At 39.9% G+C, this 27,178-nt stretch overlaps 1 protein-coding gene across 2 annotated transcripts in view; it reads right to left on the bottom strand.

Moving 5' to 3' along the window:
- RIGI (RNA sensor RIG-I) overlaps positions 1 to 26,299 on the bottom strand; it is a 44,560-nt gene extending 18,261 nt beyond the window's left edge. The window contains exons 1-14 of one of the 2 annotated variants that reach the window (XM_087716142.1): positions 25,908 to 26,299; positions 21,636 to 21,764; positions 19,207 to 19,385; positions 17,880 to 18,030; positions 16,792 to 16,908; positions 15,274 to 15,381; positions 13,286 to 13,436; positions 11,864 to 12,122; positions 10,866 to 11,028; positions 7,614 to 7,715; positions 5,595 to 5,752; positions 3,284 to 3,419; positions 1,427 to 1,575; positions 836 to 926 (exon numbers count right to left, since the gene is read on the bottom strand). In XM_087716142.1, the coding sequence (XP_087572268.1) occupies positions 836 to 926; positions 1,427 to 1,575; positions 3,284 to 3,419; positions 5,595 to 5,752; positions 7,614 to 7,715; positions 10,866 to 11,028; positions 11,864 to 12,122; positions 13,286 to 13,436; positions 15,274 to 15,381; positions 16,792 to 16,908; positions 17,880 to 18,030; positions 19,207 to 19,385; positions 21,636 to 21,764; positions 25,908 to 26,013 (1,999 nt within the window). In that variant the 5' untranslated portion in view covers positions 26,014 to 26,299. The remainder of the gene's footprint in view (positions 1 to 835; positions 927 to 1,426; positions 1,576 to 3,283; positions 3,420 to 5,594; positions 5,753 to 7,613; positions 7,716 to 10,865; positions 11,029 to 11,863; positions 12,123 to 13,285; positions 13,437 to 15,273; positions 15,382 to 16,791; positions 16,909 to 17,879; positions 18,031 to 19,206; positions 19,386 to 21,635; positions 21,765 to 25,907) is intronic. The other variant, XM_087716143.1, reaches the window with a different exon arrangement.
- Between the last annotated feature and the right edge of the window lie 879 nt (positions 26,300 to 27,178).

The raw sequence follows: 27,178 nt of genomic DNA on the forward strand, positions 1-27,178 counted from the left end.
GAATTACATGGATCAAGTGCTGTGCCAGCAGAAACAAAGTCTTAGGTGCTGCAGATTGTCAGCTATTTCCTTCTCCAGCACATGGATAAGTACACCTGGAATCATCTACCTACCTACCTACCTTCTTACCTACTCTCTCTCCCTCTACCTACCGACCTACTGTATTTCTCCCTCTCTCCCTCTCTATCCCTCTATTTACCTACCTACCTACCCCCACTCTTCCTACCTACCTACTGTATTTCTCCCTCTCTATCTCTCTATCTACCTACCTACCTACTCTCTCTCTCCCTCCCTATCTACTGTATCTCTCTCTCTATTTCTCTCTCTCTATCCCTCTACCTACCTACCTACCTACACTCTCTCTCTCTCTCCCTACCTATCTACCTACTGTATTTATCTATCTATCTCTATTTCTCTCTCTCTTTCTCTCTCTATCCCTTTATCTACCCACCTACTTTTTTTTAAATTTGCCTTTTCAAAACTTTGGTGCATCTTAAACTCCCGTGTGTCTTATACTCCGAAAAATACTTATAACTATCACATGATCCCCATGATCAAAATTCAGATGCTTCACAATCAGCATGCATATTACAGTGTCAGGATCATGTGATCACTATTTGGGACTGTGCCAGCTGGCTTCCTAGAAGCCAAAGCACTGGAGAAGCTGGTTTCACTTAATGATTGCCATGATTCGCTTACCAGCCACGGCAAAAAGAGTTTTAAAATCAGACATGACTCATTTAACAACCGCCTTGATTCTGGTCCCAATTATACGTTGAGGACTACCTGAATGCCACCCATCCGTAACCTATACAGTCCATCCAAGTTGCCTCACCTGTACAATGGTTTCTTTTCCCACGTCCCATCAGCGCCTGTGGCTTCAGATGCTTAAGTTCAGGTGTTTCTTCTATCCAATTCTTCAATGCCTGTAAAATTCATTTGTGATAACAGGGATCTAAGTTTCAATTGGCACATGTGACTGGCATGATTGTGCATAGCCCTTTTTTGTACATAATCACAGAATCTTTGGAAAGGGCTTTACAGTATTAAATAATAATCATCATCATCATCATCATCATCACCATCATCATCACATTCCTTAACATTGGAAATTCCACTCCCAATTTCCATTCTAACCTGAAGTCTTACCTGTAATTTCTTTTTCATCACCAACACCATAACAGCAAAAACAAGAGGATGGGGATGTCAAAATTGACCCTACCCATTCTTATCATGCTACCAAGTGAGCAGAAGACTTTCAGCAGCTTACCAGAAAGTTAGAAGAGTGCATTGTGGTCCCATTCCATAGGAAATTCACCACCCACCTCAAAACACAGGTAAACTGATCTTAAATGCTAAGTCACATATAGCAGAAAACAGGATGGGAAAAAAATCCTGCTTCCTCCATGTTGGAAGAGTTTCTTACTGCCAGCAGTGCTCTTGTCTTCACGAAGAGAATAGTGCGCGTCTCAGGGTCGACATGATATGCCTCTCCCAAAATCTCTGCAATATCTTCCAATTTTGGGTTTTCATTTGATTTATCCTCGGAAGCAGCAGTGAGTTCTTGCAAATTATCTGGGAGACAAAAATGCAATTATCTAAGGATGGATAAGGAAAGGGACACCTTCCCTACAAAACTATAATCTAATACCATACAGATAAATAGTTACATTTTATTGTCCTTGTTTGTATAGGTAGTTACAGTAGCTGCATTTCTAAAGGATTCAAAAATCATTTACCATAATTTTGCATTTCACCTTTCATCCAGGGCAGTATGGATCAGGTTTTTTTAAAAAATTCTTGGAACTGGTTTATGATAAAGTTTGATCAGTTCCATTTCCGCCCCCCCCTTGCTCCCTCTCTCCCTTCGCTCCCTCCCTTTCTTCGGGAATGAACTTCTGGTTGGCCCACTGTGGCTGTTTTGCGCCCTCCCCAGCCTCCAGAGGTTTTCCTGAAGCATGGGGAGAGTGAAAACTGCTTCCCCCAGGCCTCCGGAAGGATGAAAAAATCAGCTGCCATGTGCCGAAACAAATATGGCTCCACGTACCACTTGTGGCACACATGCCATAGGTTCGCCATCACAGTTATATACTCTTCTATTCCAAATATTTTTCTAATCATTACCATTTATTTCTCCTAACACCAAGTAAATTAAATCAAATAATGGTAAATATACAAATGTTTGTTGGAGGTGCAAGAAAGAGGTTGGAACATATAAACATATGTGGTGGGTTTGTGATAGTGCATAAAAAATACGGGACATGGTGTTTAGAGAAATCAGAGCACTGTTGAATGTAAATCTAAAGATTCACCGAGGATTGCATTATTGTTGCTGGTAGAAAAACAGGATATAAATGAAACAAAAAATGAATTGATTGTAAATTTGATGACAGCTAGATTAGTGATGGCTAAATATTGGTGACGAAATTGGGATACTCAAAGAAATGAGTGGTATAATGAAATTTAGAGTATGGCAACAAATGATAAATTAACAACAGAAATTTAAAAAGGGATGATTAAAGTATATAATTACAATGAAAAATGGGGGGATTTTATAAAATCAATGTTGGTGGAAGGCAAAGAGAATAAACCTACTCAAGAATATATGTTGCTTTGGAGGGTAAAAGGGCACAATTGGAATATATTGTATATCTAAGAAAGGTCACCAGGGTTGTGAAGTGCACTGGAATATTTATTTTCTCCCTTTTTCTTTTGTCTTTCTTTTTTTTTTGTAGCCACTTGTATATGTACTGTTTGTATTATTTGTGTTTTTAAAAAATTAAAAAATATATTTTAAAAACCCCTTCTTGCACATACCTTCTACAGAAATAAAAATATACCTGTTCTCTTTATGGATCCATCAAGTACTACTACAAGATGTAAATCTCTGGTTTGCTATTTTCTTTACTTAAGAGTCCGTTAGGGAGATGGATAGTTAAGGGGACAGCAATGACGGACGGACGGACGGACAGACAGACAGGGAGATGATAGAGAGTAGATAGAGGATGGATGGATGGATGGATGGATGGATGGATGGATGGATGGATGGATGATAGATAGATAGATAGATAGATAGATAGATAGATAGATAGATAGATAGATGATAGATGGATAGATAATGATAAATATTGTTTGAGGATTGAAGTATTACTGGAAGACAGGACAGTTATATTCTTTATTGCTTCTAAAATAGTTTGAAAGTCAAAATGTGTTGGAATAGACAGATGTTTGACCTATCAAAGCAACATGAATGTAGGGCTTTTAAAAAATATATATAAAGCACCTTCAAAATTTGAAACCAATTGACGTTCAATATCATCAAAGTTGGCATTTTTGATATCCTGAAAATAATCCTTCAGAAAATCCAAAGCATCTTTGGTTCGGGCATCTTCATTGATGATTAAGGCATCATTGTATTTCTGTGATAAAGAAATATTTACATTATTTTAATATCATAAAAAGGTCATCCTAAAAGCATGGCAGCAAACAACACTCAGGAGAGGAAGGGGAGGGGAAGCCCTTAAAATGAGGTCTTCATTTAATGAGAGCCATAGGGACTGCTGGAAATAGCTAAGCACAATCCTGTGACATCACCCTTTAAGACCTGGTCCCAATTGCCATTGTAACCCAAGGACTACCTGTTGCGATGTGACCTATTTCACACTTGAATCATTCTGAATTCAAACGACTTCCTTCAATCATCTTTCACATTTGTGACATATTCTGGAAGATCAAAGCAGCCTCATTCAAACCTAAAGCAACTGATTTGAAGTCCAAATGCAGCATTTCAAAGGAGAGATCCTTCACTAGATTGGAATTGCCCATTTTCAGCAAAGGTTTTTTTTTTGTAATGCATTTTAAGGTGCAACTGAAAAAACTAAAGGTAATCTTTGACTTATAACAGTTCACTTATATGTCACAATTTTTCCCCAGTTGATAAGATTTGCATATACCACCACTTCTAGGGTGGAGAGCCAGATCGGTATTTTCTTGTAGTTCTGTTTTTTAAATTTTGTTCCATATCCCCAATAGAGCCTGTCATATATATTGTCTTTGGAAGTATTGATGTACCTTATGTCTTTCATACCAGAGGAATGCATGCCTCTGTTCGCTTGACCATGACAGTTCAAAGTTACAACGGCACTGAAAAAAGCGACTTATGACCATTGCAGCATCCCCATGGTCATGTGATTTACATTCAAATGCTTGACAACTGACTCACATTTTGCCATCTTCTAAACAAGCAAAGTCCATGGGGAAGCACAATTGATTTAACAACTGCAGTCATTCCCTTAGCAAATGTGGCAAGAAAAGTCATAAAATGGGGCAAAATTCACTTAACAAATTTCTCACTTAGTGACATGAATTTTGGGCTCAATTGTGGTCGTAAACTGAGGACTACCCATACCTGACAGTAAGTAAAACAACCCAGAATGTAACGCTGTCAGAGTTTGCTGTAGAAATCACATCCAATAAGCACACACAGATAACTGATTCAGCAGGATTCATTAACTTTAGATACATAATAACACATGAATAAATGCACAATACCAACGGCAGATTCTTCCAATGCGATAGAAAGGAGAGAGAGATTTCAGTTTCATTTCAGCAGAGCAGACTAATTTAGTTCCTGTTTCCTTTTGCACAGCACTCAGAGCTACAGGGCTAAACCACGCCCAGGCTCCAATCTGTTTCAGCTCCCATTGGCTGACCTTGTTACTAAGTCCTATTCATTGGCTGACCTGGTTACCATGTCTCTGCCAGTCATGAATTCTCTGACAAATGCAATCATTTTGAACAGGATGAATTACATGTACTAGTGCTTGATGCAGTCATCTGACACTCGTAACAAACCAAGGTACTGTTAAATTTAAATTTACCGACAAAGAAATAAAGGGAGACTAGTATAGCTATTTCATGCTGTTTCGCTCTCATCAACTCGGGTCGCTTGCATATTAGGCAGATGTATTAACCTCGAGGCCATGGACTCTCCTCACTTTGTAAGCTGTACTACGGGATAAATTAAGTGTTTTTCTAGTGAGTACAGCCTGGTACAGCCAACAAAATGAGGAGAGCCTGTGGCCTAGAGGTTAATACATTTGCCCAATATGTATGTGGCCTGGGTTCGAATCCCAGAAGGGTATGGCTAGCTGAGGAGAACTATACTCGTAAATTTAAATTTAACACAAAATACTTTGTCATGGAAGCCTGCAAAGGCTCCTGGATTGGGGCAGATAGGCGAAAGCCAAAGCAGTATGCTCCATTCCATATCTGGGTAGACCAGGTTGCCCTGATAGACCGTTCTCACCGGAAAAAAACACTTAAACCAAATTACTCTTAATACACTGTTGACTAAAATAATGCCAAACATTAGGAAACAGGACAGGAGAAACACAACTCAATGGCAATAGAGCAGGGGTCTCAAACATGCAGCGTCATGTTGTCGTCACATATCGTGACTTTTTCCCTCTTCGCTAAACCAGGGGTGGCTGTGGCCAGCATGTGACACATCCGGCCCATGAGTTTGACACCCCTGTAATAGAGCAACAAGACAAGAGAAATGGTTGCTTCCCAAGGAGGAGGAGGTTACCTACTCGGAGGTGCTGTGTGCAAATACAAACAGCTCTGCAGACTTGGCTCTCGTCTTCCTTATTTGGAAAGTGTAACACCACAGCTTTCTGCTGCACATCGGTGATCCACTGCTCGTATTTCTGGGTCCCATAACATTGGTTCTTCATCACAGACAAGTTATCTAATGGAGAAGGGAAGATTTTTGTTTAAAAACGTACTGAAGGCCTACAATGAAGAGCAGAGAGATCTCTTTATTCACATTCTGATTCAAGGCGTATTGTAATCTACAGTATTACATATTGTATTGTTCTAAGCCAGGCTAGAACATATGATCTCTATCATTGCATAGTGGTCTTTGATAAGATGGTGAAGACACCAATGTTAATGGCACTCTGGTGTGGTTGTCTGTGATTTATGAGGGTTTTTTATTGGGGACCTTGATTTTTTTTTTTCTTGAAACTGATCATGGTTCTTTTATCCTCCTTTGTCACGCATGCACATTTGTTACAGAAATGAAATGCTGTATACATTAGATTGCACATAAGAGCATTGTGTGGTATGGAGTTCTTCTACCATCATGTCATTTTGAGCTTCGTGCGTTTATAATGTACCTTGCACTCTGTCTTCTTTCATATGGTTGTATAGTATTTTGTGGTTTGTAATATACATACATACATACATACACACATACACACACACACAGAGACGCGCGCACACACATACACATATTACTCTGCATTGTTATCTGATACTATGAATTGCATGGCGCTTGCTTTGCCCTACCACATATTCCCTTCCATTATTAGTCACTTATTTCTACTCCATTGTGTTACATTCCGTTGTGTACTGTCTACCATTTTACACTGTGTGAGAAAATCTTGTCTGCTGCTCACTGGAGAACAGCATCTGCCAGAGATACAGATGGCCCCAACAAAAGCCTGGTTGTTTTCTTGGGCTTTTGGATCAGGTTAGGTGAGAACTGCTGTAATCAATGTGGCTTTTTGGTGAATGGGATTGTTGACCCTTGGGCAGCAGGAGTTGTACTTGTGTGTTTTTAATGCTTGTATACTTCCCAGAATTACCTGTGTCACAGGAGTGGGCCACATAAATAAGTAAAATAAATACTGCACTGTCCACAGTGTATGATAGTCTAAATTGGATGGAAACATAAACATGATAGATTAAGCTAGAGAGATAATAGATAGACAGAGAAATAATAGATGATGGGTGGATGGATAAATAATGATAGAGAGATAAGAGATAGATGTGTGAGAGATAAAAAGAGGGGGGAGAAGGAGAGAGAGAGAGAATATGTTTTGAGTTCTCTTTAGGATTACAGTGCAATATGTGACATTATGTCTTGTGTTAGGTAAGTTTGTATTGCTTAGTATTGTGTTTTAGGTACTATATTTAATATACTGAGCAGTAATGTGAATTGTACAGCATAATAATAGCACTTAAACTTATATACCACTTCATTGTGCTTCACAGCCCTCTCTAAGTGTTTACAGAGTCAGCATATTGCCCCCAGAAATCTGGGTCCTCATTCTACTGACCTTGGAAGAATGGAAGGCTGAGTTAACCTTGAGCAGGTTAGAATCAAACTGCTGGCAGTTGGCAGACTGCAATACTGCATTTTAACCAGTGCACCACCATGGCTCTTAATGTGAATTGTATAACACAGTGTACTTTAATCTGCAGTTTATACTATTTTGAAATGAAAATTCAGCTGTATTATGCATTGTGGAATATAATATGTATACAAAGTCTATTTTATTTCAGAGCTATATAGTACAGTGAACTGAATTATAATTTTTGGGATGAATGGTGTTAACTGTACTATGTAATGATTAATGTATCTATGTTATGCATGTCTGTGTGTCTATATGTACATGTATATATTACATCTTATTTAAAAAAATAATGCTCTTAGAAAGAGATGGCTTTTGATCAGTTCACAGGAAAAAATGATGATTTTACAAAACTATGTTACATCAATGGAGCATATAACTAACATCACCAAGCAATCTCAACAGTCTTACCAATAGGATGAAATTGTCTTGCTAGAGCCTCTGCTTTCAACATCATCTGAGATACAATATCTACAAAGCGATTTTGTGGTCGAGTCCCAACAAGTCTAATAACTGCAGTAAAAAAAAAGAAACTGCCGTTCTTAGTGTGTTATTAGCCACACATTTAATTATTCTAAAATTATTACAGGTCTTTTGTTCAAGAAAAGATTAAAGATTTCTTAGAATGCGGGGAACTAATTTATTATACTATCTTTTTAAATACTTTTGTCCTTTGAATCCCAATATACAAGTATATTGCAGCTGTTGTTACCTGACACAACAACATGAGTGAGTAAAGTGGCTCAAAATGTTTGTTTTTCAAAAGGCAGATGCTCCAGAGGTGTAGCTAGCCATGTTCTGCTGAACAAACAAAACTGAATGAAACTTGGAGCACTTTAAATTATAACTTGTTCTTGCATACGTCTGCATAAAGTAGAGCCCACTTCATCAGATGCATGAAATAGAGGTACTCCTCAACTTGCAACAGTTCATTTAGTGACTGTTTAAAAGTGCAACAGCACTGAAAAAAGTGACAGGATCATTTTACACACTTATGACCGTTGCAGCACTCCCACGGTCGTATGATCAAAGTTCGGATGCTTGGCAGCTGACTCATATTTCAGACAGTTGCAGTGTGATCACCCTTTTTGTGACCTTCTGACAAGCAAAGTTAATGGAGAAACCAGATTCACTTAACAACTGTGTTGCTCATTTAACAACTGTAGGGGTTCACTTAATGACTGGGCCAAGAAAGGTTGTAACATAGGGCAAAACTCACTTAACAAATGTCTCAGCAACAGACATGTTGGGTTCAATGGTGGTCATAAGCGAAGGGCTATCTGTATTACGTTGAGAGGCAGCTTAAAATATTAGGATTGTATAATGCTTTAAGTTTGGGTTCAGGGAGGATCTGCTGATGGTACACCAAGAGCTTCATTCATTTCCAACTCCCATTACAGGATCCTCATTCCTAACCTACCAACCCTTCAAGAATTGTACTTCATTTATGCTTCCGCCCATTCTCAAGAACTTTTTCCAAACCAAAGCAAAATATTGTAAAGTTTATATCCATGTATTGACTACAACAATAAAAGGAGGTCTCAAAGGTGCTTTTTCAAAAGGTACAAAGCCCAGTTGCCTTTTGGGAAAGCACCTTTGGAACAACCAGGACTTGGATGATTGAGAATCTCTCCATAGACAAATAAAGGGAAATGTCAAAGTAGTTTGGGATATTATTGAGGAAGAATCTAATCTAATCTCTACCACAAGGGAAGGAAACAATACAGAGTTGTCATTGTGGAATCTCTGGAAAAGTCATCTGGGTCCATCAGAACCAGGTCCCATTGGAGAAATCCTTTCAAGCCTAGAGTTAGGCAAAGTACAAGTAGTCCTCAGCCTAAGAACACAATTGAGCCCCACATTTATGTTGCTAAGTGAGAAATTTGTTAAGTGAGTTTTGCCTCATTTTACATTTGTCACATTTGTTAAGTGAATCCCTGCAGTTGTTAAATTAGTAACAGGGTTGCTAAGTGAATCTGCTGTCTCGATTGACTTTGGTTTGGTTTGGTTTGGTTTGGTTTATTGGATTTATATGCCGCCCTTCTCCCAAGGACTCAGGGCAGCATACAACATTAAAAAAAAACACATATTACAAAAGTTTTTAAAAAATTAGATGGAGTATCTAAAAAACAAACCCAATTAAGATTCACAATAACATTAAAAAAATTCTTTTAAAATTAACACTAATCAATCATTTACTTTATTTTGTTCAGGCCAGGCCGGCTTGCTAGAAAAGCCAACTTTTTAGGGGGCGTCAGAAGGACCGGAGGTCAGACATTATATGAAGCTCCGGGGGCAGCTCATTCCAGAGAGAAGGCGCTCCCACAGAGAAGCCTCTCCCCCTGGGGGTCGCTAGCCGACACTGTCTGGCCGATGGCACCCTGAGGAAGCCAACTCTGTGGGATCGCACTGGACGGTTGGAAGCTACCGGTGGCAGTAGGTGGTCTCGCAGGTATCCTGGACCTAAGCCATGGAGCGCTTTAAAAGGTCATAATTAATACCTTGAATCGCACCCGGAAGACAACCGGCAACCAGTGCAGGCCGCCTAAAAAGGGCGCAACATGGGAGCACCTAGGTGTCCCCATAACAACCCGTGCAGCTGCATTCTGGACCAGCTGAAGCCTCCAGGTGCTCTTCAAGGGCAGCCCCATGTAGAGAGTGTTACAGTACTCCAGGCGAGAAAGGACGAGGGCATGAGTGACTGTGCACAGAGCATCCCGACTTTGCTTGTCAGAAGGTTGCAAAAGCTGATCAGATGACCCCGGGACACTGCAACCATCATAAATGTGAAATATAAATCACATCACCATAGGGAGACAACAGTCATAAGTGTGATAAGTAGTCATCACTTTTTTCAGTGCTGTTGTAACTTTGGTCCTAAATGAACTGTTGTAACTCGAGGACTATCTGTATTTACATTATATCTTGATTTTTAAAAATAGTTGTATTATAAAATCTAGGAACACAGATATTTAGAACAGGTTGTTCAAAGTTATGATGACCTTGAAAGGGTCCTTTTTGACCAATAAACACCCCCCAGCCCTTATACATTTGTTTGCCTCTTCCAGAGTCATACGATCTTGACTTGGGTGCCTGGCAAATTGTTCACACTTACAACCAGTTAAGTGCCTTGCAATCACAGGATTGCCATTTGCAATCTTCTCTGCTGGCTTCCCCAGAAAGTCAGTGGGGAAGTTGCAGGGAAGATTGCAAGCTGAGGGTACTTCCTCTCATCTCTGGGAGCTGCCTGCCTGCCGCGGGATAATCTCAGCTCTGTCCCCAAAGATGAGATTTCCAGCCTGCAATAAATTTCTCCTCCTTTCTGTTGGGCTCCAGAAAAGGAGCTAAAAGCATCAGGGTTTTAAAATCTTTAGGATTTTAGCTCTGTTTCTGCACCCTGAAGGGTTCCTCTCCATCAAATAACCTTAACCTGAGAATCCTTCTGCTTAATGACCTGATATCACTTACTGACTGCAACCAGCAGTGCTGTGATTAGAGTCCCTCACTGAAGCAGCCATGTGGTTGTCTCACTTAATGACCCTTTTGCTTAACAACTAGATTCCAGTCCCAAGTATGGTCATTAAACTGAAGAACTACATGTACTCTTTTTTTAAAAAAATGACTACTTGTATTTCAAAGGACAGAATTAGAATGCAGGCTCACTTTTTTCAGGTTTATGAACAATTTCATCTAGGTCCTTTACGTTCTTTCTGACTGTTGAGATCACTTCAATATTCAGGGAAGCACAAATCTTGCAGATGTAGTCTATGGCTTCACCTACGCTTTTTGCACTGCCAATGCCAGGAGAAGCGGTCAATCCTACAATCTGAATAATTAAAATACATTCACATTCACTTTAAAGCAGAAGTACTACACATCAATTACGGCAGTAAAACATGAAAAGAAAGAACAAGAAGGAAAAAAAAAGAGGCAGTTATTTCATTATTTCCTATTTTCACTATTTTAATTTGCTACTTACAGTATAGTGTTTTCTGGCAGAGATCAATTGAAATCAGAAGAGAAATAACCTCTTACTCAAAGAAATACTGGTAAAGGTAATGGTTCCCTTTGCACATATGTGCTAGTCGTTCCCAACTCTAGGAGGACTAATCTCCGTTTCTAAGACAAAGAGCCAGGGCTGTCCAAAGACGTCTCCGTGGTCATTTCGCCGGCATGATTAAACACCAAAGGTGCACGGAACGCTTTTACCTTCCCACCAAAGTGGTTCCTATTTTTGTACTTAAATTTTTGCATGCTTTCGAACTGCTAGGTTGACAGAAACTGGGACAAGGAACTGGAGCTCAGTCCATTATGCAGTGCTGGGGATTTGAACTGCTAAACTTTCTGATCGACAAGCTCAGCGTTTTAGCCTCTGAGCCATCACGTCTCCTATAAAATAATGACAATTTAAACTAATATCTTAGATTCTTTACAGAAAAATACTCCATCATGGTATTTAGAAGTTTTAGAAGATGTACATTTTTGTTACTTTTCTAGCTAATATAAATCGTGCATCACAGCTGATCGTTGAGCTGATCATCGGAAATACCAGTTCACCTGAACCGGTCCAAACCAGTAGCATTTCACCCCTGAGATACACAACTTACTAACAATGACATATTACTTTTACCAACATGAGAACATTCGCAGTATTATCTTACCTGAGGCAATGAGCATGCACCTTGCTTCAGTTTAAGATCCAAATACTTAAACATTAACATATTATATGGGTTATTCCCCGTAGTGTTGTGGCACTCATCGAATATCATCAATGTGAAAATTAAAAGAGAAGGAATTGTCCCATTATTCAGAGCGTTCAAAAGAGTCTGGGGCGTCATGACAATAATATCATTCTGTTTAATAACCATGTCTGCAGGATTCGAGGAACCATCTTCCCCACAGATGCCTGCAATGTCGTATCTGCAAAAAAAGAGACAGATACTTCTCAGAACATCATCAACCCTGTTTAAGCCTTCAATCTAAAACTTCAAAATTAGGAAATACACACACACACACACACACACACACACACACACACACATCTAGGTCATCCAATTACCTATACTCATGATGGCGAACCTATGGCACATGTTCCAGAGGTGGCACACAGAGCACTCTCTGTGGGCACGCGTGCCATTGCAGCTGCTCTTCTGGTTTCCACGTCAGCTAATCTTTGTGGCGCCGGACTGCCGGAAGACGGCCAAAAAAATGGCTTGTTTTTCAGTGCTCCAGAACCCGCGAAGACTAGCTGACCAGCAAGCATGCACATGTGTTCCAGTTTGGGCACTTGGTGGCAAAAAGGTTCGTCATCACTGACCTATACACTCATATAGACAAATACACATAAATACTTAGCTACTGGTCATATCTGAGAGTTTTTTTAAAAAATTGCAACATAGGTGCTTATCATATGTACAACTGCACATTTTACATATTACGAAGCAAACTGCTATTCCAGACATTGATTTCAAAGTAAGCAAGGAGACTTAAATTTCATCGTTTTAGATATGGTAGACCATCTTTCTATAGAGCAGAGGTCCCCAACCACCAGGCCACAGTCCCCTACCGAGCCTTGAACCTTTCTGAACTGGTCCATGGAAGTTGCGGGCAACTGCATGCATGCATTCCATTTGGACAAGTGGCTGGCAGTGTGCCTGCCGCTCGCACAAATGGAGCTGTGCATACAGGCACACTGCATGGGAGGACCTTCCTCTCCCCCTCCCCCACCGGTCTGCAAAGCTGAAAAGGTTGAGGAACAATCAAAATCAATAGCTAAATAAGACACTATTGCTATTATGAGCCTGCGTGGCACAGTGGTTAGAGTGCAGTACTGCAAGCTACTTCTGATGGCTGCCAGCTGCCTGCAATTTGGCAGTTCAAATCCCACCAGGCTCAAGGTTGATTCAGCCTTCCATCCTTCCGAGGTGGGTAAAATGAGGACCCAAATTGTTGGGGCCAAGATGCTGACTCTGTACAACCACTTTGAGAGGGTTGTGAAGCACTGTGAAGTGGTATATAAGTGCTATTGCTATTTTAGAACTAGAAAGCAACAGGAAATCTGCCAAGGCAGACTAAGATCATACTCATTTTTGAAGTATTCCTGGAAGACTCTCTTCTGTTGTTCATAAACTGGAACTTTTGTAGTGAGGAAGACTACTTTTCCTTTCTCCCCATCAGGCCTGTTGCAGAGATGATGCTCACATATCATAATAGACACAAAAGTCTTCCCAGATCCTGTAAAAATGAATAAAGGCTGTTTGGACACATTTGGTAGCAATGACCTAAAAATTTGAATTACAAGCTGGCAAGTCCATACAGATAGTCCTCTCATGTAGGAGATCACAACTGGGATTGGAAAGTTGATCCATGAGCGACATACAGTTAGTCCTCAACTTACGAACACAATTGAGCCAAAAATTTCTGCTGATGAGACATTTGTAAAGTGAATTTTGCCGCATTTTACGACCTTTCTTGCTTCAGTTGTTAAGTGAATCACTGCAGTTAATAAGCTAGAAACCCAGTTGTTAAGTGAATCTGGCTTCCTCACTGATTTTGCTTGCCAGAAGGTCACAAAAGGGGATCACATGACCCTGCAACACAGCAACTGAATTTCGATCACATGATCATGGGGATGCCGCAAAGGTTGTAACTGTGAAAAACGGCCATAAGTCACTTTTTTCAGTGCCAATGTAACTTTGAACAGTCATTAAATGAACTGTTGTAAGTTGAGGACTACCTGTATCAGAGACCATGTCACGGACGTACATTTATCTGTCTGGTTCAGACATCTGGGACAAGGCCTACTGAAAGACTCTTCTCCTTGAGCAGCTTGTGGGAATTAGACAAGATGGGCCCATATTATGGAACATGTTGTCTCTGAAACATCAGAAGATACTTTGTCCTCTTACATTCAGGAAGGCTATTTCAACAAGCTTTTGACGACACTGATTGATGCCTCAGGGTTTCTCCACACAAATATTTTTATTGTTTTCGAATTGATTATTATACTATTCTTCATATCTTTCATTTTTATTCCACATTCTATATTGCCCAGAGTCACAAGATTAGGTAGAATAAGCAAGTAAATAAATTACACACACACATACACACACACAAATTAAATATGCCAGAAATTTCTTCTTTCTTACATTAAAGATACAAGTTGGTAGATGCTTCCTAACAGCTTCTCACAAGCAAAGTCATTGGAGAAGCCAGCAGGAAGTCAGAAGCCACTCATTCCCCATTTCTTTTTTGCCTGCTATGGTCATTGTGTTTATTTATTTAGGTAAATATTGACTTATTATTGAAGTTTCTTTTTCTTCCTTCTATTTTTCCATTTATAATATATACCCGTGATGGTGAACCTATGGCACGCAGAGCCCTCTCTGTGGGCACTGCTCTTTTGGTTTCTGGTGCGCACCCTTTAGCTGGTCTTTGTGGGTCCCAGAGGACCTGAAAACAGCCCCACAAATGACAAAAAAACAGGCTGTTTTAGGGCCTTTTGCAGGCAGTTTTTGGCCTGAAAAAGGCTGAAAATTGACCTAAAAATGGCCTGAAAATGCCCCCAAAACATCCCCAAATGCCCCCAAAACAGACATATGTATGCAAGCTAGCTGGTGTTCAGGTTTCCAGCACTCCAGCACAGGCACATGCATGGATATGCATTGCAGTTTGGGCACTCAGTGCCAAAACGATTTGCCATCACTGATATGTACTCTTAGTAGATAATCACAGAACTGTCCAGCACTGGGATAAAAAAAAAATCTGGTCACCCTAAAGTTTAATGCTCATTTCTTTCACCTAAGATTGCATTATCGTCTTCTTAAAACATTAAAAGGGATAATCAAGGTTTGACGATGACACTAGCAAACCATTCAAAAATCTGCATCATAGTAGAAGGGGGGAAAAAGAAATGTAAGAGGTTTCTTTTTTTTCTCTCATAATTTTTTCTTATAGCCTTTCCTTTAAAAAAAAAAAAGTCTAAAATAACTTTTTAGTTATAACTTTTTTTATTCCTATCAGCAAGCAGCTTACTTAAGGGTCACTGTAGTTCAGAGAAATATAATCTTACCAGTAGGGGCACAAATCATGGTATGTTTGCCTTTAAGAGCAGGTTCAGCAAGTTCTCTCTGATAGCTCCTTGGGTCCCTCAGAACATACCTGGTCTGCGGGAAGATAGCTAGAAGAACAAGTGAACAAAAGCACATTGAAAAAATTGTAATATATACCAAATACAACATATGCATGGGCATGTAAAATGGAGTATCTACTATAGCAATAGCACTTACATACTGCTTCATAGTGCTTCACAGCCTTCTCTAAGCAGTTTACAGTTAGAAGTTACAACAGCACTGAAAAAAAGTCACTTGCGACCATTTTTCACATTTAGGATAGTTGCAGTCTCCCCATGGTCACATGATCCAAATTTGGATGCGTGGTAATCAGTTCATATTTATGACGGTTGCAGTGTCCCGGGGTCATGTGGGAATTGCCTTTTGCAACTTCTGACTAGCAAAATCAGTGGGGAAGCCAGATTTACTTTACAACCGTGAGCAATTGCAATGATTCACTTAACAACTGTGGCTGGGGGAAAAAACCCCCATAAAATGGGGCAAAATTTACTTAACAACCTTCTCCTCCTCAAGGCCATTGAAAGTAATTTCCCTGTGAGGAAGAACATAAGATCACTTGCTCTTGCAGAGATGGTGTCAGCTGGTAATTTCTGAAGAACCTTCCTCTATCATAGCTTCCCATTATGAAAGGTAGCAATTAAGAGTAGGTGTCCAAATTTACCTTGGTTTTCTTCACCTTCCATATGTCTTTTTTCTTTTTGTTAATTTAGACTGGCACAAAACTGATTAAAAGCAAATAACCATAACATACAAACCATAACATACATAACGTGAAAACTTTTGCATTCCTGTGACATTTTGTACAATGATGTGTGAACATGTTTATAGGCTGAGTGACTTGATTTAAACATGGTGATTAAAGCTTGAAGCAATTCTAAATAAAAATCTGAAGGCCTTTTTGTCTGATTCAAGGAGCAGAAATTGCGCTTATGCCCCATGTTCAATTGTCAAAAAGTAACATTTTTCAAAACAAGAAAATACCCTGTAAGCTTTCTAATATAGGCCTGTGACAGATACCTCCCAGAGAAAAATGTGGAGGTGAAAATACATAGAATTTGTGCTAGGTACACTAGTCTTCTTAAGAGCTTTTGCTTCATCAACCATATTTGCATTCAAGCTATTTCAGAACAAGAGCCTTCACTGGCCTGTGGCTGGTACTTCAAACTTCGTTAAAGGTAAATGTAATTCATTTTAAAATAAATGAGTATTCTTTTGGTAATGAACCATTTCTATATTTGATCACAGTAGAAAACGCCACAATATTCATCCACAAGGGGCTGCATTGAAATTTTTCAAGAAATATAAAGCGCCACCGTGGGCACCTAGTCATACTCCTCTGCCCTAAATAAGTGACCTGATGGCTTTTGGTAGTACAGATCCTTTCCTTGAGAAGGTACTAAATGTTTCCTAGAAGAATGCAAATAATTGAACCCAAGGTAGTTTTCTAATTGTCTTACCTGAAGCTGAACATGAATTCCCACAAAGATTATCAGATTCTGCTTCTTCAGAAATCTGTATTTGAAAAACACAGCTGCTTTCCTCTTCATTTTCCATTTCAACATCTGCATTATCATCTGAATGTGACATAGAGAAGTCCATTCAATTTTTGCATTTTCATTACTATTTTGCTTGGCACATCTATTGTAAAAGCACTCCTCAGATATAAATGAAGGACAATATGAATAGGAAATGTTGTACTGGAGTATATATTGAGCACCAATTCAATGATTGTATAAGAAATTCATATTCTGCATATTGTTGGGAATGCAATATAAATATGTTCTAATCAATGCAGAAACACTGCAAATCTCCAATCTTAAACGATGTGAAAGGACCTATTTGAATAATCTTGCTCAAGTGACATTTCTACATAATTCTTTGTTTATATATTATTGCATTTCTACCCCCACCCATTTCACTAAGTGACACTAGTTGAGATTGGAGAGGAAGGGATTTCAAGAATAAGCTGCTTTCTTTTCTACACATCAAAAGCAATGTGATTGTACGGGCAATGGGGAAAGGTCAGGTAAAGGAGTGATTGCCTACAGAAATTGCTTGCTTTTTTTCTAAACCCCCCCCCCCCATCTGCCTCCCCACTTGTAGAGTAAAGAGATCGGAGAGGAAGGGATTTCAAGAGAATATTGGAAGCTATTTGTGTAATGCATCTGTGTCTTCCACCATGAATGCATTGCTTTCTATGTATATAAGACAGTAAACTAGTCTATTGTCTATTTCTAGCAGAAATTACCATTGCAGTCATGTAATTTCCAACTCAGTGACTGATCCATTTAGTGGCAAAATTGCAGGTCCCAATTAGACTTTTTAAGTGAGGACTACCTGTAACAGCATGGCAATGGACGCCTTTCCAATTTTAAGGCACAAATTAAAATTGAGGGGTTTTGATCCCCTGATTATGACCATCACTACACACAGGCACACTAACATTCCAATTGGTGACTCTGCCTCTCGTAACTTTCTCTTTCTGGAAGTCTTCCAAGAGAAAGAAAGAAACTGAATGGGAAGTAAAACAAAGATATGACAATACCTTTTTTTAAATTCCAGTATTTGCTTTGGGTGTCGCATCCAGCCCTATCCAGTGCAATTTGGAAAGTTTTAGGCCAATGTTCTTTGTCTGATCTACACAGGCATTCTACCAGTTTGCTTGCACTTGCTTTTCTGCCTTTCATGGTTTTAATCTGCAAATCAGAAAGAGGAGGTAGTGGAGGAGTACTTATTTATTGTATTTCAAAACTCAAAAGATTCACTTCCACTCTTTATGGAATTTTTACATAAAACAGAAAAAATGCAGAATTTGTGGCTATAATTTGTGGGTTTGAAGATTAGGGAAAAAACTGAATAGAAAAGTGAATCTTCTTTTGTAATCAGGGCAGGAGTTAATTTTGTAATTGTACTTATATTTGTTGCAAGGGAAATTGGAAATTTCTTTATTATTTCCTTTTATCCTTTCTTTCTGCACCTTTGCTTTTCACTTTCTTCTTCCTTGCTTTCACTCTTTATTACAGCCTTTGTGGCATAGTGGTTAGAATGTAGTATTGCAGCCTGACTGCACTTTTGTATCTCTGTTAGCAGTAAAATTTTCTAACCGCCCACCGGTTCCACAATAATGGTGATTTATAAAGCAGGGAAGTAACTTTATAAAATTTATAAAGCAGAGTTACAGCAAACCCCTACCGCCCACCATGAAAGCTGGAACGCCCACTAGTGTGCAGTAGGGACCAGGTTGACTACCGCTGGACTAGAGGTTGACTCAGCATTCCATCCTTCCAAGGTCCATAAAATGAGGACCCAAATTGTTGGGGGCAACATGCTGACTCTGTAAACCACTTAGAGGGGGTTGTAAAACACTATGAAGCAGTATATAAGTCTAAGTGCCATTGCTATTAATTTGAGCTAGTTCTTATATTCTCTGTAAAACTTCCAATAAAATTTTATGAAAATAATATCAGAAGATACACACCCAACTACAAGCAACTAAACTCAAGAAAACATCAATGATCAGAGCAAAGTTCACAAATCTTCTCACCCAGAGTAACAATAAGAGACTATAAAATAAGCAAATCCAATTTTAAGATTCACTATTTATTCTTTTCTTTCTTCAAGCATTTTAATTCCCTTGCATACCAGCCTGTAACCTGGACCACATCAACATCTTCTCAAATATTTATAGAAATCAAACTGATAAGAATTGATATAGGTTTTATTTTTGCTCTCTGATCATGCTGAATTAGTACCCTGTGTAACATGAAAATCAGGGCTGTCTGCTAAAATAATGTGAGCTTCTTGTTAACAGTGAGGCAGCATAGAGCAGATGGGCTGAGTGTTATTGATCAAGCAGTTTAAATAAATAATACCTGACGAATTTCTTCCCATTCCCGAATTAGGAGACAGTCACCCATGTAGGATTGAATAACTTCGATGTCAATGTCCTGCATAGTGGGTTCAATTCGTTTCAACAGTTCCCTGTGAGGTTCCAAACTTTCAATTATCTTGAAATCCCAATTTTCAATTGCTTGATGAAGGCCAGTATAGTCTTAAGAAGCAGAATAGAAGATACAAATTCAAATTAAAGTGGTAATTGACTAAAGTTAAGTATGAGCAGCAGGTAGTTTATCTGCTGTCTTTCTAAGTTAGCTTCAGCCCGCCCCAAAATGTGGAAAGTGATTGTGTTGAGAAGCCCTACCAATCAAGATTGGTAAGAGACTCCAGCTCCCTTATGAGACTCGGAAAGCTTTTAAAGATCTTCCCCTCGTCCTGCCACGCCCCAAAAAATACTTGGGGACTGAAGGAAGGATATAGCTTACTGGAACAATTGACTTTCTGAGTATAAGAGAGGGTAGATGACATTTATCATTGTAAATATTTTCTTATTATCATGATGCTCTGATTCTGTTGGTTGTGCTGATTGACTTCTTTAAGCTATTTAAAGTCAGTTACACAGAAATGGGATTGAGCTCACAGTAATAAACTAATAACACACAACACAGAAAAAACAGTTGTGTCTGGTCAGAACAGCTGGGTGAAGGATAGCTTGTTTTTTAAAAATTAAGATTAGGAAAGAATAAATAAAGGCTCCCTGCAATCCAGAGCAACCTTGTGTAGGCCACAGAGGCCTGTCAACAGAGAGAATTGTGCATGAAAGTAAGCATGAACCGCAGATCCTGGGGTTGCTGAGCCATGGGGTCAATTGCCTCGTTCCCCGAGATTTATGGTGACACTAGGCTGATGTTGAGGCCTGGGCTTTTACTTCAGGCCCAGCCTTAACAGGAGACAATTTGCTGTGGCCCAGTCACCATGGCTAACACGCCGTGGCCAACTCACCACGGGACAATACAACAATTCAATTTCAAATAATTATAAAAATATTTCAAATTATTTCAAATAATTATAAAAATATTTCAATTGTTGTCATTCACATTTCATCTTGTCCTTCCTTTTGCATCCTTTACTTATTTTGTGATTCTATTCCATCATTTCTTCAATATTAGTTTAACTCTTATCCCATGGCAAGTAGTCTCGCTGCAAGATGGATGTGTCGAGTTGGCCACAGTGAGTTGCCCTAAGACCCCAGCCTTGGTGCTCCCACAGAGTGCCACTATTCAAGAATGGCCCAGAATAGTGTGTATGTGAGTGGGAGAGATAGAAAAATGTTTCTCTTTTTTCAGAGTAGCCAACAGAGTCAAGTTAGGCATTTTCTGAAATTTTTGACATACCAAGACCAAAAACCTAGTATATGCTTTATTAGGTATGCCACATGATGAAATAAATAAGTCCTGTGCAGAAAATGGAAAGCTACTATTAAAGGCCTGGGCAGGAATTGGTAGGGAAAATTAGCAACCTTAGGCTTCGTAGCACCCCTGAGATCCTAGTCACTTGCATGGGATTGCAAGAAGTTAGTGGCTCTATTTCTGGAGAGGTATCTTCAACAGCAAAACTAACAGTGGGCCTTTGCTTTGCCAGAATGCAGTCTGAATTCTATGAGACAGGACTAGTCTGTGGGGGAAATACACCAAGCAGTTTTCTGAAATATCCAGACAACTGCAGAGGGGAAGCATGTTGCTCTCCAAATACAAGCAAACGTAAAACACATTGCAGCCCACTGAGTTTCTTTTTTTGCAACTCTGTCTGAGCATTTTATCTCTGGAAGAAATGATGAGATTTTCTCCCACAGCAGAGAGCACAAAAGTAAGCAACCCTTTCACGCAACTTGCTTGGTGTTCCTAATTGGAGGTATTTCATAAGCTCCATGACCAATATTTGCTTTTTTGCCCCTACGACATTCTCCTCTTCTCGGAGCTACAGAAAAGGATTGCTTTTTCCCTGAGCAAAGGAAGTTATCTTCCTTCCTGATAGCTGTATGTTCTCCAAAATCACGTCAACAGCTTCTCCACCCAAAATTATCCCTACTAATTTCACCGTCACAGTGAAAACCCCAGCTCTAATACCAGCTTTCATTTCCAGCAAACTTACTGGATCACAGACTCCCATATCTGAGGCTGAAGGAATCAATCAGCTCATATGCAGAGGCTTTTGGAAGAAGCCATCTTTCAAACAGGACATTTACATGTCAACTAAGAATGTGTTTCCTGTCTTTGTAATTAAATAGGATTGTGTGTGTGTGTGTGTGTGTGTGTGTGTGTGTGTGTGTGTGTGTGTTTTCAATGAAAAAATACACTGAACTCTTTGAATAATTCTGTGTGGTACCAACTCAATGAAATTGCAATTGTTTACATAGAACCACTTATTAGAGTTTTAGATGCATTTTAGATGAGTTTTAGTTTACCTGCTGCATGCAGTGCATCCATAAAAGCACGGAACCATCCATCCACTTTGAGCTGTAGAATAGACTGAAGAAAGAGTTCTGCTGCCTTGGTTGGTCGGTTGCTTTGCTCTTGAATTTGCTCCACAATCTCTAGAATGAAATCAGATTGTAGACAAAACTGTTGCAATAAATTTCTCACCTTAAGGTTCAAAGCCAATCAATAGACTTTCACAGTAAAGTAACTTTTCCATTTTACCTTTCCAAGGGCCCATGATTCTGTTTGCCACATACCCAAAGGCAATTCATTCTACTGCTATTTAGAAAATATTTGTGTGTGTGTCTGCTTGCTTATTGAAAACACATTACAAGTAGTTCTTACCTACTGACTGCCTCCCTCAGCATCCATTGAAAGTTGCAAAAAATGCTGTCCCCTCAATAATGTGGTTACCAATAGTCAATATTCATTGGCCTGGACTAAATATGTTGTTTTTCTTTTCCCATCCCCCTTGAGAGTTGAGAATTGGGAAGGAAGTGATTTTAAGAGAGTAAGAAGGCGTACAAGGGGAATACATATCAAAAACAATGTGCTGGCATTGGCAGCCTCTAGCACACTATGGAAACAGCCTGTATATTCCCCACTGGGTGTTTGCTTACTCTTTTGTAATCTCTTCCTCTCTAATCTCTCCACTTTGTGGAGAGGAAAAGCAATTTTTGTAAGCAATCCCTCCTGTGTCTGACTTGTTTCCCATTTGCATGTCTTCCCACTACCTTGTAGCAATTAGCCTTGTCCATCTCCTCAGCAGTGGGAAGAAGTCAATAACAAAGGTCAACTAGGGATGGCAAGAATAGTGAAGAGCAGAGACAGGGGAATAGGTGAGTGGGTAACATTGAAGCATATCCTGAGGTTAATGTGGGTAGGTTGTCAAGTGCTAAATTTTGATCTCTTGAACACATGGATGCTGTGACCCATAACTTCAAAGACCAGGCATTAAGTAAGATTTGTTTAGCACCATCATAACTTCAAATACTGAACGGCCATGAAGCATTTTCTGTATCTCTTTATGTCTAGATAATGGACAGTTGGTGTTTTGCAGTCTGGTTGTGTTAGACCAGGGGTTTCAAACTCAAGGCCTGCAGGCCAGATCCTGCCCACGAGGTGCTTAGGTTTGGTCTGCGGGGATGCCCTGGAACAGCAAAGGACTGGTCCACGGTACCTCTGCCAGTGAAAATGGGGTGCAGGGAGGCCAGGCGTGGGGGGGCCTCTTTTCACTGGCAGAGGGTTATCAAAACAAACTAAAAACAAAAGGAGAAATGTTTCCCCTTTTGCATTTGAGCATGCAAGAAGGGACAGCAAAGGAGAAAGGGAAAGAGGGGAAAAAAAGAAAAGATGGGAAGAGAACAAGGAAGGAAAAAGGAGAAGGGAGAAGGAAGAAGAAGGAAGTAGGAAGGAAAAAGAAGGAAAGGAAAGAAGGCAGGCAGGCAGGGAGATTATGAGAGGGAGGAAGAATCTGGTGGAAGTTCTGCCTTAGCACTTGGCCACCAGGGGTGGCCCCGACACGAGCCGCCTTTCACATCCACCATGCCCACACTCCTGGCTATGACCACCATGCCCACACCCAGCCAGCCAGCCACGCCCCCATCCCCGGCCCTCCGAGGTCAAATACAACCCTGATGCAGCCATTAATGAAATCAAGTTTGACCCGCATTAGACCTACGGAATACTAATATTTGACCAGCCAGAATTTCTTCACCTTCTCAATTACACTCTCTTAGTTGTTATCATTGGATAAGGTTTTACAGCAACTACAAAGCACTTTGAACATATGACTGAGTACACTTCATGCATAAGCGCACCAACGTGCTACTGTCCCTGTCCTAACAACCCCATTTATTTGTATCCATTTTGTGTATTCATACTCTTGTATATACTTATATCTATTATCTTAGACACGCTTGACAAAACAAATAAATAAATAAATCTTCTATATAAGACTAAACTTTTAAGGTAACTTGAATCACATGCCTGGCAAGGGCGTTGCTCTACTGAACCTTTCTTCCAATTGCTGAAATATATAATTAAATTAATCAGTGATAAATCTATTCTGAATTCTTGTTGGTTCTAGTATTTTAAGTCTTCATCAACATAAGCAATATTATACAGTTGTCAAGGTTGACTGGGCAAATGAAATCTCTCAGCCTAGCTATTTGACAGAGTTGTTATTATAAGAAAAAAAAAAGAATTCTATGTCCGTACACCCTTGTTTACTAGCTGAACTAAACTAAAAATCTTTGGATGCACAGACTAGGATGAGCATTCATGAAGTGAAACTGGGATTAGGTCTCTTGTGATGGGAGACTGGAACCAGTATCTATTGGATCATCTGATGATGTCTGCGGCATGGGAATGACTGGGACTTGAAAGGAATGAGAGTGAGAGAGAAAGTTAGAGGAGGAGAGAGGAAGTGAAAGTAAAGTAAATGAATTAACACTGATATCTCCTCATAAGTACTTTGACACAAAGGGTATGTCATTAAACTTAATTATATTAAATTAGAAAAACTTTATAGTGAAACAGAAGCATTTTTCAATTTTGATTGTTTTTCCAAACATCAATCCTTTGAACCTAACCATTTGGGCTCTGAATGAATGTGAATTGTATTTAAAAGTGAATTAAGGGTTATAAAAAGAATAGAAGAATTAGATTATAAATATTTGGAGAGCAAATGTGACAAAAGGAAACCCGAGGGCATCAGAGTTAGATGGAAATGATGGAACCCTCCTACAGAGGTAAGTTTAAAGAGTAAAAGGTAATGCATTTAGAAGTATATGGATTAGGTGAAATTAAAGATAGTTTGCATGAGATACTTTGTGGAGCTCTTGATCAAGATTGTGCATTCTGAAAGACCACGACTTTATGCAGGACATGTCTCAATCTCTTTCTTTATTTCAAATAATGAAATCTACTTTGGATTTCCAGACAGCCATTGCTTATTTCTCTTCCAGTAGAAGACGAAAAATTCTGCAATTTTTAGAGGGAGAAAAACTGTCAGAAGCAGGCAGGACACGAGCGCGCCTTAACGGTTTTAGTGCCATCTGCTGGCAGGATTCTTGCCCCGCCTCCTCAACTGCTTTCAGCCAATAGTGCCCTGCTTCCCCCTCCTGGTTATCAAGATAATTCCGAAAAAAGAGCCTGCTGGGTGGGGAGTCGCAATGCTTACAAAGAGGAGCAGCTCTTGCTGGGAAGAACACCCGCCCTCCTCTCTCGCCACACCATCTCGATGCAGTCAACCAAGCCGCTTGCGAAGCTGGCATAGCTTCGAGTAAAATCAACATGTAGATCTGTGCTCTTAAATTATGTCGCTTTAATTAGCATCCGAGCATGCGTAATAAATACTGTATGCAAATACGCCGCAAAACGCGTGCAAGAAGGATGGCTCAAACACAATCTTTCTGAATGCCCGAGCCCGCTTAGTCGGACTTCTCTCTGCAAAACCAAGACTAAGAAGCAGTGGGCGAAATAGTTCCTGTGCTGTAGAACATCTTTGCTGAACCTTAGCTACACAAAAACATTTTTCCTTTCATCGTCTTTCTGTCCAACCATCACCAACCTCTCCTGAAAAGTCATAGTCAATGCCTCAAATGAAATCAATATGTAGATCTGTGCTCTTAAATTATGTTGCTTTAATTACCATCCGATCATGTTTGAGAAAGACGTACAGAATTAAAAAGAAAAGCAGTAGGGTTCCTTAAAAGGATGTCTTCAGCTGGCGTTTTAATTTATTCATTCTGTTTCTAAGCATCACTGGGAAGTTTCTGCGTAGGCAGGCAACATCTCCATGTAACTGCAAGTGATTTGATTCTTAAGTCAACCAATTAATTGACACGCCTGGTCATAACATAATTCACCGGGGGGAGGCATTTTTCAATTAATCTGCTTTTAATTTGGGTATCTGTTTCTCCATTCTAAAAATCTGAACCGAATATTCTCCAAAACGTCCGAAGAGAGCCACTCCTGTCAACAGTGGCCACGGGTATTCTGGGCTAGATGACACGGAGGGTGTCGCTTAACAAATCCCTCGTCCTAAGTGTAAATAAAATGCATCTGGTAAACCACTTCTCCCAGTCTGATGCCTTCCCAATGTTGCATTACAATTCTCATCGGGCCAGCCAGCACGCCCGATGGTCAGAGCATCTGGGTTTTTTTCATAATACTTCAGTTCCTGAAGAGCGTCCAGTTGGGGACATCAGAACAAAACACGACTTTGATAGAAAACTTGGGCGATTCCTACTTACCGTCAGACAGCCAGGTTTTCATGTAGCTCAATATATAAACAGGATTTAAAATCTTCACTATATAATCCTGGCAGCGAAGCAAATTCTCTCGTTCGGCCTCGGTCATTTTTCCTCTTTCTCCTTAAACTTCTGGCTTTGCAATTATTCCCCCTCTCCTCGTATTCCGTTTTTCTTTCAACCGCCCCAAAAAACAAAACCGTTTTTCTTTCACACACACCCCCAAAAAACCCCATAAAAAGTCCAAATCCGACTGCAAGATCTCCTGCTCGCAGTTCTGAAACTAACAGCGTCGGGAAGCAGCTTAAAACAATCTCCCGAGGAGGGGCCAAACCGCCCAATCGAAACCTTCCGCTGTCGACCGACTCGATTCCTCAGAATCAGCCGAGAGGAATCAAGAATCGAAAGCGAAGGAAGTTTTCCCAAAGCAGGAAACGCCATCGGAGAAACAGAGGAAAAGGAAACCGAAACCGGCTCGCGGGGGCGCGGCTGAGCAGGGAAACGAAACGGAGCCGTTTGCCTTGTTTCCCTATTTGGATTGGTCTCCGAATTGATTGAGACAAACTTGGCCGAGTCAGAAATAAACTTTGCAGCTGTCGTATCAATAAAGAGTGGGGGGGGAGGCTGGGGGAAGCTGTGGCCCTCACGATGATGGCGAGGTAAGCGAGTTCTCCCCCCATCCCTAAGGTGACCAGATTTTCAGATTGGTAAAGAGGGACACCTTTGACGGGGGGGAGGGGGGGTTTGATTAAAAATTTTATACGGAGCAACAAAAATTTTCATACAACGCAAAAATAGTATTGTAATGTTTTTTTTATTTCAACATAACTACAATTTACAAATATAAATTGTAACTGTTGCCAAACTTCCAAATTTTCATCACGTGACCATGAGGATGCTGCAACGGTCGCTAAGTGTGAAAATGGTCGCTAAGTGTGAAAAATGGTCATCAGTCACTTTTTTCAAGGCCATTGTAACTTTGGTCACTATACCACCTTTCTTGCCACAGTTCTTAAGTGAATCTTAAGTGAAGATGTTATATCTTAAGTGAATCTTAAGTCTTAAGTGAAGATGTTATACAGTAGAACCTCTGGTCACGAACGCTTCTGACCAAAATATTCACATTCTCCCCCCCTCCCCCCCGCTGCTGATTTCCCCTTCTGCACCATTTTTTTTGTAAGCGCCAAATTTCCAAAATTAGGTTTGATTCATGACCAAATCAGTTTGTGACCAATGTTATGGAACGAATTATGGTTGTGCCCAGAGGTTCTACT

This window comes from Thamnophis sirtalis, unplaced genomic scaffold (genome assembly GCF_051295495.1).
Source record: "Thamnophis sirtalis isolate CommonGarterSnake01/CBP01778 unplaced genomic scaffold, rThaSir2_p1.2 scaffold_5, whole genome shotgun sequence".
In the NCBI taxonomy this organism is placed as follows: Eukaryota; Metazoa; Chordata; class Lepidosauria; order Squamata; family Natricidae; genus Thamnophis; species Thamnophis sirtalis.